Source organism: Xiphophorus maculatus, chromosome 19, assembly GCF_002775205.1.
Source record: "Xiphophorus maculatus strain JP 163 A chromosome 19, X_maculatus-5.0-male, whole genome shotgun sequence".
Lineage (NCBI taxonomy): Eukaryota > Metazoa > Chordata > Actinopteri > Cyprinodontiformes > Poeciliidae > Xiphophorus > Xiphophorus maculatus.
In genome coordinates, this window is record NC_036461.1 from 18,475,213 (window position 1) to 18,488,074 (window position 12,862).

General features: G+C 38.2%; 1 protein-coding gene across 2 annotated transcripts in view; it reads left to right on the forward strand.

Annotated features, from left to right (window-relative positions):
- The window catches only part of pld1 (phospholipase D1), a 35,577-nt gene extending 25,142 nt beyond the window's left edge, over positions 1–10,435 (forward strand). For both annotated transcript variants that reach the window (XM_023352824.1, XM_005809335.3), the window contains exons 15-26: positions 209–434; positions 650–778; positions 989–1,107; positions 1,481–1,594; positions 2,726–2,836; positions 3,331–3,419; positions 3,578–3,691; positions 3,841–3,890; positions 3,986–4,120; positions 6,202–6,355; positions 7,508–7,625; positions 8,529–10,435. In XM_023352824.1, the coding sequence (XP_023208592.1) occupies positions 209–434; positions 650–778; positions 989–1,107; positions 1,481–1,594; positions 2,726–2,836; positions 3,331–3,419; positions 3,578–3,691; positions 3,841–3,890; positions 3,986–4,120; positions 6,202–6,355; positions 7,508–7,625; positions 8,529–8,753 (1,584 nt within the window). In that variant the 3' untranslated portion in view covers positions 8,754–10,435. The remainder of the gene's footprint in view (positions 1–208; positions 435–649; positions 779–988; positions 1,108–1,480; positions 1,595–2,725; positions 2,837–3,330; positions 3,420–3,577; positions 3,692–3,840; positions 3,891–3,985; positions 4,121–6,201; positions 6,356–7,507; positions 7,626–8,528) is intronic.
- Positions 10,436–12,862: the final 2,427 nt, after the last annotated feature.

Genomic DNA, 12,862 nt, shown 5'->3' on the forward strand with positions numbered 1-12,862 from the left:
CCAAAACACACAAGGATTTTAGCTTAATCCAGCATTTAGATTTCTGGCTGCATGGTGCTGTGGTGCCTACCACGGCTGTATTTTTCAGTACAACTATAAAAACCTCAATGCTCACTCACGAAGAACGTAATCTCTAAACGGTTTTATCTAGGGAATGTCAAACAGTCAGACATTTGATTTTTAATCTTCATTTTGTACTTGTTTGCAGGCCAGCTCCACCAGCGCCAGCACCAGCCCTCCCTCCAATAAGGGTGCGTCTGCCGTTCATGACGTCCCGCAGAGCAATGGGCGAGGGACGCCGCCTCCTGACTCCGCCGAGTTGCCCAAGCTGAAGGGCGTTGGCCGCAGCAGGATGGTCCGATTCAGCCTGTACAGACAGCTGCAAAAGCACACCCTGCAGCATGTGGACAGCGTCAGCAGCGTGGACAGTGCAGGTGTGAAAATCAACACTCTTGTTTTGCTTTTGCCTTGAGACAATGATGTTCTAAATCCGCATCTCGTATGCTGTGTGAGATAATGAAAGGTGCATGCGGTAAAAGTTGCTCTTCTGTTTGTTTTCGATGAAGGTGTTGTTGGGAATGTGTAAATCAGCACTTTTTACTGATATAGTGTTTTTTTGTCTTTTTTTTTTACATGTGCATGTTTGTAGAAAGTGGTTCTGTCAAAAGCCTGAAAACCGGTGTTGGAGAGTTACAGGGAAACACCCGCTTCTGGCACGGAAAAGACTACTGCAACTTTGTTTACAAGGACTGGATCCAACTGGAGAAACCTTTTGATGGTCTGGTACACAAATACACACATTTCTATACCTCAGCTGTTTCCATTATTATTAGTTTAGATAGAACTTCCAATATTTGTAGCAGTACATTGCGATAAAGTAACAGCAGTTAAAGCGTTCCATAAAGTGCACTTATCTTAAAGAGATTTGACATTATGTTTTTTTTATTGATTTTTTTCCCCCTCTCCCCATGTTTTCCACGCTGGACAGACTTTATCGATAGGTACACCACTCCCAGAATGCCTTGGCATGACATCGCCTCGGTGGTCCATGGGAGAGGCGCCCGGGATGTGGCCAGGCACTTTATCCAGCGGTGGAACTTTACCAAAGTATAATGATTTCCATACGCTACACCTTAAAATAAACAAACACGAAGAATGAGGGAAATACTATAAATAAAGATCAATCTAAAATAGGTTTCAACTTTGTGGTTGTTTTTTTTTTAAAACTTATTTGGGCTTTTAGTAAGAGAGGGTGGTTATGGCTTAGGAAAAGAAAAATGCAGGGAAAAACTTGGCTAATTCAGAAATGTTTTACTGGAACAGTGTGGAAAAAATGCCCTCATCTCAGTGCTCATAATGTCTGTGGCTTTTGACTTTTGTTTTCCTTCTATTTTCTGGCCTTAACTTGTCCACCTTTAATTCCTTATGTTAAATTTGCTCTATTTTTTTGCTTAATTTCTCCTACCTTTTCCTCCTGCAGATCATGAAGCCAAAGTACCGCTCTCTGTCTTACCCTTTCCTCCTGCCAAAGTCTCACTCCTCTGCTGACGAGCTCAAGTACCAAGTTCCTGGGTGTGTTAACGCTAAAGTACAGGTGAGGGAACGTGACCTGGCGCTAATTTAAAAGAAACAGAATGTATTTTGAAATGTATTGAGACATGTTTGTACCGGTACGGTGGAGGATTCAAAGAGAACATGCGAGATAAACTCCCACTACCAAACATTTGCCCACCTCTTCAATGGCTGCTGGAAGCAGATAGCAGAGAGAAGTATCCCTGTGTTCCAAGAAAGTTACATAATGCAACAAGTGCTCCACTTCTGTTCAAGAAGTTTAAGCTGGAAAAAAACCAAAAATTAATAGGATATGTATAAAGATCACATCATAAATCTGTTAACTCTTGCTAAAACTGTGTGTTTTTAAAGTCCAAACAGTTTATGTAAAAAGCTTGTTGCATTCATCCTTTTCACTTGTGAGATGAGATATATGATATATATATATATTTTTTACCATATAATTCATCGATGCCTAGGCTTCATGGTTTAGTCAATTTGCAGGATTTTATTGCTACAGGTTTCTATTATAGGTAAGACCATCTAAGCTCCAACATGGCCACTCTAATAGACACAACTGTCAGCAAACACTTGTATCAGCACAAATGCGATTTTATCAGTGCAGTGATTGTGCAAAGCAAAACAGCAGTGAATGGAATAATCTCCACCTAATCAGTCTGTGGTCAACTAAGTCAAACTTATGAGGGTTTGACTGCACTGCAATAAAAGTTGCTTCAAGCTAACTTTATCACTTTGCCTTTTGGAAGGGAATTAAAAATACTGAAAAATAATTTGTTCTTCATTTGGCTCAGACACTGAGATAAAAAGAAAAAGCAGATGCTGCAGCTAGTTATCATAGGTAACATCTGGGTGTAAGAATTTTTAAGTAACATTCACTAACATAAGCCGATGCATTATATTGGGAAACTTTAGATTCACAAATAACACCCACAGTCTCCTCGATGGCTTCAAAGCCAGGTTGTGTCATGAGAATTATTTTCTATTTGGCATATTATAACCACATTAGCTGTGTTACCGATCTAATTAGCGTACTATGCAGTACAAGAAGCTCAGCACACAACCATTCATTTTGAAATTACTCCAGGTTGCATCTTCTTTTATGAAAGGTACTTTTTAAATAACTTTCTTTATTGTTTTTTTTTGTGTGTGTAAGGTGTTGCGATCATCAACAGATTGGTCAGCAGGCATTAAATATCATGAGGAGTCCATTCATAATGCCTACATCCAGGTCATCGCCAAGAGCAAGCACTACATCTACATAGAGGTAATGCCTCACCAAGGCTGTTAAAGGAGTTTTGTATTGACATTTTGTTTTTATCTGACTAAAAGGATTAGCCCAAATTAGGGAATGAAAAAGAAGGAATTTTTGTGAGTCACTTCTGTTGCATCACTGATCAAATCTCGCTTGCGAATGCCTTTTTGTGTGGGTCTTGCATGTTCTCTCTTTGCTTGTGTGGGTTTTTGTCCGACTATTCTCTCTTCCTACCACAAAAACTTGCATTTTAGCAGGCAGACCAGGCACACTGTTTCCTCGACATGTCAAAATCTAAAACTTTAAAGTTTTAGATTTTTGTGTATTTAAAAGTGTATTTTAAAATACACTTTATAAAACTGTATTTGTATCTTACGAAACCGGACGAAAGGTGGGGTACATCCTGGACAGGTTGCCAGTCTGTCGCAGGCACAGTGCAATAATTTATGGAATTAAGTTGAAATAATACACATCTTATCAATTTGTTTCTAATTTTTCTGCCACAGAATCAATTTTTCATCAGCTGCGCAGACAACAGAACGGTCTACAACAAGATCGGAGACGCCATCATTGAAAGGATCATCAGGGCACACAAGTACTTCCCTTTCCTGTTGTGCAGCAAGTTGAAGCAATGCTAAAAAGAGGGATTTTATCTTGCAAATATCTCTTTTTCACATTCTGCGTTTGTAGTTCTGCTTACCGTGCATCCAATAAATGGTCGCTGTTTAAATCAAATGATTGCTTGCTTTTCAGGGAGGGTAAGAAGTACCGCGTGTACGTGGTCACTCCTCTGCTTCCTGGCTTCGAGGGCGACATCACTACAGGTGGAGGGAATGCAATCCAGGCTGTGATGCACTTTAACTACAGGTATATAACCAAACATCTTAAGGGAATTAATGGAGATACTTAAAATAAAATGAGGAAGGAAAATGAAAAAGCAGACACGAAGTAGCATCACATTCATGGTCTATTTCTGAATGTACTTGAGCAATGTTGTTTACTTTGTCTTTACTTAGAACAATGATAAGAGGAGAATACTCCATCATCTCCCAGTTAAAGAAGGAGAGTAAGTGAAGTACTACTACAATATCTTGATATATTAAGTGAAAAAGTAAGAAGTGCCTGTTTTCTAATCTCATCTCGCCCTTTTCTGTTTCCCAGTGGACGACCAGTGGATGAACTACATCTCTTTCGCCGGTCTGCGGACTCACGCCGAGCTGGAGGGGCGCCTCGTCACGGAGCTCATCTACGTCCACAGCAAGATGCTCATTGCTGACGACAACACGGTCATCATTGGTTAGTCTGTCTCCAGTTTTGCCTTCTGTCGCTCTTCCTTCCTGTGCCGTTCTCATCAGCTGCTATTTGAAGACATCAACTTTTTTTTCGCGTTGCCACTAAGGAGGTGTGAAAAAGCTCAATCTCTGGCTCCATTTACCCGTCGTTCACCATGTGCACAGCAAACTAATGTGCAAAGCAATACTGCGGGAAAATGTGATCAAAGTTGCACAGCTCTAGTATGCCATCTGCTGGTGAAGAAAGCACATGACATCACGAGAGAAAAATAACATGTCTACATGTTGAGGCAACTTCACAACTTCTAACATAAGTCATTTTTATTAGCCTTGAGGTCAACTGTCAAGTATTTATAAAGTTTATTGTAGTTGCTTTCCCTCACTTTCCAATGCTCCCTAGGATCTCAGTAAATTTAGAATACCATTAAATTTCATTTAATTTAGATTTTCAAAATTAAGTAAAGGGCATAAATAAGCATTTATTTATTTATTTTTTTACAATCAAAGCAGAATTAAAGAAACCGTCAAGATAAAACTTCTCTTCACGTAGATTTTTAAATTACCCTGCTTTGGTTTCAGCTGGAAGAAACCATGTTAACCGACTAGTGATTCCTGTCTAAAATAAATGTAAAAAACTATAACAAGACGTTTGCGCACAAGTCCAAGTTTTTAAGTCTTTCCTTCCTTGAGTTTACTCTTAGCTGTTTAAATAGAATTTAAAATGACAGCAGTTCTTAATTAATTTAACAATAGTAATGCACAGCACGTTATGGCTGGGACTTTCTTTAACTCATATGTGGTCATTTCTTGTACTGTTTTTACTTTACAGTTCTGTTTGTAAAGTCAAGTAAAAATATGCCTAGTCATTTTAATATTTTAAGTTCAGAAAATTGCGAAAAATAAGTGAATAAAAAGTGAGCACAAGGCAGATGAGGACACAGCGTAAAGTTGCCAGTGAAGGATGAGACGGTGTACAGAACACAAAGGACACCCTGTAAAGTCTGCATATGAGCACCGTCAGTCCATGTTTTCCTCTCATTTGAGATGTAGCTGTCAAAATGTTGCTTATAGGGAACAGTCTGTCACACCACTCAAGCTCTTTAAGTCATTTTGCAGATAGTTTTCCCAAACAACCTCTTAGACATGAATCATACTTTCAACTAATGCTACACATGTTGGATGGAAGGAGTGTAACACACCTGAGACCCCATTTTTATCATTCTCTGAGTCAAATTAGCTTCATTTGACTCAGACACAATAAAACAACTTCCTGTTGCAGCAGATAATTGCATTGGTGCAATTTTTATTTGAGAAAAAAAAATAGAATTTACTTAAACAAGAAAATGTGTGTTCAAGAAAGGCATCAGAGGCACTTGTCTTGGTGATCTGGTGTAGATTTACTGTTAGTCATCGGTTGTAGGCATGGCATAAACTGTGTTGTCATTTCCCTCAGGTTTGGCTGGGTTTTTTTTTTTTATAATCCAGGGACATATTAGAGGGTAAAGCCTCTTCACCAGCTTCTTCAGCTGTTTTTATTCCACAGAGTTTGAAAATGTTTCATGTGAAACTGCTCAACAGCATGAGTGCCAAGAGAAACCTGCTTCTCTCTTGACGAATACCTGTCAGACAGGTATTTGTTTTTTTTAAGAAAACTACTGTGACGGATTGACAGAAGGTGTTATAGCTCGTTACATAGTGTAAGGAATCTCATGTTCCATTTTGAGTTGTCTCAAAAGTCTTTTTCTTTCAGAGATGTGTTTTCTTTTCTTCTTTAAAAAAATGCAGTATGAGCTATTTAAGCTTTATACGTGAAAGATCTTTAAATTTTAATCCGTTTAAAGACCCCAAATCTGATATTTTGATACAGATATATATGTATATTAATGTAGGAGGTTTCTGTGCCTCCACCACCAGTACTTATTTAATGAAATTAGTAAGTCATATATCTCTGTGAGTGCAACCATGAATATCAAATCCAAAATCTATTTCTCAATGACCACATTAAGATGGCCCCTGAAGCCTTTTATAAATATAATTGAATACATCAAATTGAGTTATTTTAAGCCTTTCTTGTTCTTTCCGTAGGTTCTGCAAACATCAATGACCGAAGCATGCTGGGAAAGCGTGACAGTGAGGTGGCAGTGATTGTTGAGGACTCTGAAAAAGTGGCCTCGGTGATGGATGGGCAGGAGTATCAAGCTGGACCCTTCGCACTCGAGCTGCGCCTCGAATGTTTCAGGTGCTCATTGAAAATAGGTGCCTGTGTTAGAAAGAAAATTGTCATGTCATTTACATTTTATGTTTTTACAATCAGAGAGATATTTAGAGAATTTTCTTTTGGAATTCGAGAAGCAGTCTCTGTTCAAAAGAGGGGAAGGATTTAAAAATCAAAATAGCTACAAAACTTTGACTAAGAATAATAAAGAAAAGCCAAATTAACGATTTGAAATATGTTCTGTGCCTGTTCTTGTGTCTTACCCGCATATGAAGGAAAATATCATTTAGTGGGAAAACCTTAGGCAGTAAAATATTTAGATGACTAATTTATCGACCTCAAAATATCCTTTCTGTTGCATCGTTCCCTCCCACGGAAATAAAAAAAAAAGAGGCGTGTCCCAACTTGCCTGCTATTTCAAAAAATTTCTGTGAAAATTATACAACTGTAAAGAGGGAAGAAGGGAATGAAGGAGGAGTTTTAGAATGTTTGTGGATACCAAATAAGACAGCAATTTACAGATCATGTTATTCATTATCAGCATAATTCTGCTCGAGGACTTAGAAGATCTCCTTAATCTGTCCCTGAAAAGACCGGCACGAAAATATTTTTTATTCAGCTTTTTCTTTGTTTTTCTCTTCTCTCTATTTAATGCGTTGGATTATTTTTAGCAGTTTTTCCAGAGTGCTGTTGGAATATAAAAGCTACCAGACGAGTATGGTAGCTAACGTTTATCACTAATTACTGATATTTGCGCACCTGATTTGCTTTAACTCTCCCCAAATTATAAAAACATAATAGAGGCGCTGAACAGAACAGAACGTTGATGTTTTATGGTGCTCGTGCAGATGCAGGAGGTTGTTTAGCTAATAATTATAGTCTTTTTAAACACCTCAAAAATCAATCTTGTGTATAATCTGTGTGGTCGACAGTTGCCAATGTGCGCAAGGTGTCCGTAATTTATGTTTTTGTGAATATCAACAGGGTTGTTATTGCGACCACCAAGCCGAATGACTAGTAAATTTTATATATATATATATATATATATATATATATATATATATATATATATATATATATATATATATATGAGGTTTCATATATATATATATATGAAAAAAAAACAATTTCCTTGCCTTTCTTTATGTGTGCTTACTGTTATCTCCTCCTGAGCAGGACAATCCTGGGAGGCCACACGGACACGAGCATCGACCTTTCCGACCCCATCAGCGACCGTTTCTACAAGGAGGTGTGGATGACCACGGCTGGCCGGAATGCTACCATCTATGAGAAGGTAGAGCAAAGATATCCTGCTTCATGTAATGAAAAAGGTTTTTTAAGATGTATGAGAATTTAGTCATCTGTTCATCAAACATACAATTTATGTGGCTACTTTTCATATTCTTGCAGCCGTAATAACTCTGTGACTGCGAGTCTGAGTTATAAAAAACTTAATTTTCGCACACACCTTCGGAGACAGTTGTACATTTTCTACATTATGTAAGGACACGCTGTGCCTTACAAAGTGTCCATGCTTTGACTCTCTTTTCACATTTCATCATGTTACGACAACAAACTTTTCTGCATTGTTAGGTTTTATTGGTGAGCCCTACAAGTAGCATATAAAAGACATATATCTCTTCAGATATGATATATGACTCACTTTTATTTTTTTGAGTTTGGTTTACCTGTCACACATCATTTATAGAGCATAACTGTGAAATAGATGCTTTTATTCTGCAAGTAAATTTCTGGGAGTAATAGAGTAAAGGAGGCTGAATAGAAAAGCCTGCCACTGTTTTCTGATTTTTATTTGCAAAAACTGTCATAAGCCATTTATAATTTTCCTTCCATTTACAGTCACATGCTACTTTGTCTCACCTAAAATAAAAATATACATCGAAGTTTGAGGTTGTAAACATGAAAAAATTTATAACGATCAAGCTGGATCAATAGTTTTAGTGAGGTGCTTAGTTAAGTCCATGTGGCGAGCTTGAAAGCTTCATCTATTCGATAAAAAAACATAAAGTAAAAATTTCGCAAACTTTAAAGTTCTGGTTTTTACCTTGGATAGGGGTTTAGAAACAAATCTCTATCATTTTTCACATTCGGATAAAGTTCTGGACTTGGTGAAAAGAGCCCCAAGAACCAGAGCGACGAGGCTGTGAGACCAATTTGTCTTCTCGTTTTGTTGCAGGTCTTCCGCTGCCTTCCCTCGTCCCTGGTGAGGAACATGTCTGAGCTGGAGCAGTTCCAGTCCAAGCCAGGGTTGGCTCAGACCGAGAACGCTCGAGCTCAGGAGGAGCTGCGCAAAATCCGGGGCTTTTTGGTCCAGTTTCCCCTGGATTTCTTGTCCGAGCATAACCTGATGCCCTCGGTTGGGACGAAAGAAGCCATGGTCCCAACCGAGATCTGGACATAAGAGATGACGACCAATACTGGACATGCACCATAGTATTTTTGCTTTTTCCTAATCCAGACACGAGAGTCAGATTTCCAGGTGTCTTTTAGCTTCATTTGACCGCCAGGAACCTGGAACTTCTCAAACCTGTGGATACCTGAAAACACTAGCCTATGTAAATGGACTGCAAGTCAGCTGAACCTCGTGGATGTGCAGTATGAAGAACAAATGGACTGTAATTATAACAGGATCATTTCAAAATGAGGGAAATTGTTGGCAGTTTGAGATGCTGGGACTTTGAACTGCTCACAGCAAATATTTCACAGGGTCCATCATGAAAACAGTTTGGTGACGCTAAGGAGACGTTCACCTCTCTCTTGATAACGATGCACGTAATTCACTGAGTCTGTGAGATGTTAGTGCTATAATTGCTGTTTTTGATCTCAAGGCTGAGCAGCTGCGCACCTTTTTGACCTGACTTCCTAAAGTTTTGAGGCATGGAGTTTTTAAATCGGAAATCCAGAAAATGCTTCCTGTTCCCCCTCTGCCTCGATGTCAATGAAGGGTTTGCTTTCTAACAAATCATGTTGGGTGTGCGCGTCTGCCGCTGCTGCATCTACAGATCACAAAGCTGTTCTAAACCGAGAGACTTCTCAGAGACGTCTGTCGGGACAGATTTGTATCCAGGGTTACGTATCTTTGTTTTATTTTATTTAATTTTATTTTTTTTCAATTCAGAAATTTGGAATAATGAAATCAAAGATCGGATGTATCAGACAATCATCCTGCACATTTAAAAAAAATCATTTTTCCTTTTGTCCAGCTGGTGGTGCTAGCTTCTTAAAATACAGCCTGCATCCCCAACAGCTGGGATATTTTATTAGGTTGTTTCACTGTTTGTCTTAGTCTAGATTAAAGTTCATATCTGTTTAAAATGCACATTTTAGGCAGTTTTAGCTGAAACCAAACCATTATGTAAAATTTCAGAATTCCAAATAGCATGTACATGACCGGATGGAAACCGGCTTCTCCAGATCGTGCAGCTTGATTCATGACTCGCTCGTTTCATCGACATGCATGCAGGCAAAACTTATGTATCCGCCGTTGAAATATACCCGCCTTGATTGATCACTATCTTCCCCCGAATGTGAAAACCAGAGCGCAGCTTCCTGAGGTGAGCTGCGCCTTATACTAAATGTAGGAACTATTTGAGTGAAGATTCCCGGAGGAGCGGGAGAGATTGACAGAGTTGTCAGTTGAAACAAACAAGCAAAAAAAACAACCTAGATGACCCATTTTATTTGGGACTGCGTATCTTAATGTTGTTTTTGTCACACCCAGCTTTTGAGTCATCCAGCTTGGCCTGAAAGCAGCAGGGAGAGAAAACATCTTATGGACTCTTGTGAATAAACTCTTAAATGGGACCAGGAGGTGTTATTTTAGGAGAATCTGCTTAGAAATGTATGTTTTTGAGTTTCTGTATTTGTCAGTGCATTATTTATGAATTGTAAAGCATTTAACACTTTATTTTTAATGAATATATCAAGATATTGTAGTTATCTTAATGGTTGTTTATTTGTAACTTAACTGTACTGTCATGTAGCTGTCTAACTCCTTGTTCTCCGTCTGTACAATCTGAAGTTGTTCTAATTTTTGTGTTTTAATTTAACATTACAGATACATTAAAGTCTTGCTTCTTTCGACCCGCAAAACGTAAACATCGTAACATCACAATCTATGGTTTCAGCATAGACTTTTATTGTGATTATGTTCACAATAAAAATATCATTTATACTCCTGACTGGAGCATTTTAATGTTTGATCTGGTTTATGGTTTTTATCAGATGTTTGAAGAGTTTATTGGAAACTCCACAGAACTGCTGTAGGGTTTCATTAAAGAGTTCGAAAGAGATGATGAATAAGGAGATTAGCAGTTCCTCAAAGGAAAAACACTTTTTGTTTTAATTTAATTAAATTTTTTTCTACCTGTGCAAAGTTGTTATGCTTACAGCGGTAAGCAGGAATCCAAAAGCCAACACGTTATTAATGAACCAGTGAGTGATTGTTGGGTGGGGTGGTCTTCTGTTTAATTCCAGGTGAAATCCTGACACATGCCTACCGAAGGGACGACTTCGTTTGAGCTCAGCTTTCTTCTCTGGAAAAGAAGTGTTGCTTCTGTTGTTCTGGAACATTGACAAAAACAAACAAACTTGTCTAATAGATTCTGCTGCCGATGTGTTATTCAGTCATTTCAACTGAATTCCTGGTGATTCTCAAGTCAGGACCGGAATCAGAACAAAGCCTGCATGGACTCAGGTGAGTTTAGATCTTTACCTATTGTTCGTGGTAAACTTGTCGATCATTTTTTTAGATGATGTTCTGACATTACAGTTGAAACTAAAGAAAGTTTATAGTAAAGCATTACTCAAGAGAGACACTGAAGTCAGAGGCATGTTAGCCCTCAACACCCTACTGCTGGTCTCAAAGCCCTTGTTCATCAAAGCTCACATAGCCTACATCATCATCAGATTCAGTTCTGTCCTCTTCCGAAGCTGTAACCATGGCAGCAGCATGGTATAACATACATGGTTCCACTCGCTACATTTTCCTTGACCTCCATTTATTTTTCAAGTTCTACTGAGCTTATCATACGAACTACAATGCTCCTAAACGGCATTATATGACATTGAGAAGGATTGTTGGGATAATGTGCTGAAGGGGTAGGAGCTTCTTAAAGAGACAGAGGCCAATTTCAAGGTGTCTGATATGGCTGTGAAACAACGTAAAATTTCTCCTAAGTGTTTTTGGTACAGCATTTTCACAACAACTGAAGGTGACATAGTTATTGTGCTATGAAATGGCACTATGTGTCTGAAAAGTACATTGTGCCCCGCCTTTTAAGAGATCATGCTTACCTCACATTTAAAATGTACTTAAAGCTTTCGGTGCATAGGAAAATAAAAATGATTGGAATGATGTGTCACAACAGCCACCCATCAGTGAAAATCTTTTTTGAATTATTGGGGGGGGAAAAAACATCTGTTTTGGTACTGAACATTTCATCGCACACTGAAACTGGCACGGCAGGCTCTTTTTCCTTTCTAAGAAATAGGAAACAGAATTTCTACAAAACTTATTTCCATCTCATGAAATAAAAAAATTCTAGAAATTTTTGGTTTTATCATCTTAACTTTCTACCTTTGAAGGACAAAATGAAACATCGGTCAAAAGCTGGAAAAGGAAATGTGATTAAAGAGAAGTCAAGCAGGAACGGAAAAATGTTTGAAGGTGGTTTCCACCCCAGAAAATTAAATTAAGCTTCCTTCTCTCTGAGGATGATAATTATCAATTCTTAAAATTGCAAATTTAACTGTTGACTTGTTTTCCTTTCCGGGTTGTTGTCAGTTGCTGGTTTTGATGTGATGAAGTGCTTAATGATGTAGGACTAATAAGTGTTGATGATTTTTATTAGCCACAACCAGCACCTAAATTTAAATAATGGTAGATTGTGTCTCAAGATCTTCCTGCTGTTGATTTCTTTCTTAAAATATCTTTCAGAAATGAATTAAAGCTCTAGAAGAATTATTTCAAGTGCATCTTTATCTTGAATAAATGCCAGGTTAAATATGCAAGGAGGCAAGGTTCTCTAAATAAACACAGTTCTGGGATAAAATATTTGACTCCATACACATTTCTTCAGCTTTTGCTCTTAAGCCACGGATAAATGTTTCACATCATCAAGCAAACTATGAAAAAGTAATTGCCTCCTTGTTAAATTATGAATTAACTGTAATTTCCCACACTGGCCACCGGAGGCCCAGTGACAGCCAAAGGTGTGGAATCATGAAATCACTGAAATGGAAACTGTTCCACAACATTAAGTAGGCCACAGGATTTTTAAAAAAGCAACATGTAGATCCCTGTTCTAAAGAAATTCAGGAAAGGTAATAAAATCATTGACATTACTTACAATGGAAAGGATTACAAAGTCATTCCTAAGGCTTTGAGACTCCAGTGAACTACAGGGAGTGTCACTTAAACCCAAACAAAGAACACCAGAGTGGCCAGAGACCAGTATAATTTATCTAAGAACACGGTGAAGACTTATCTAAGAAGTCGTAAAGGTACCA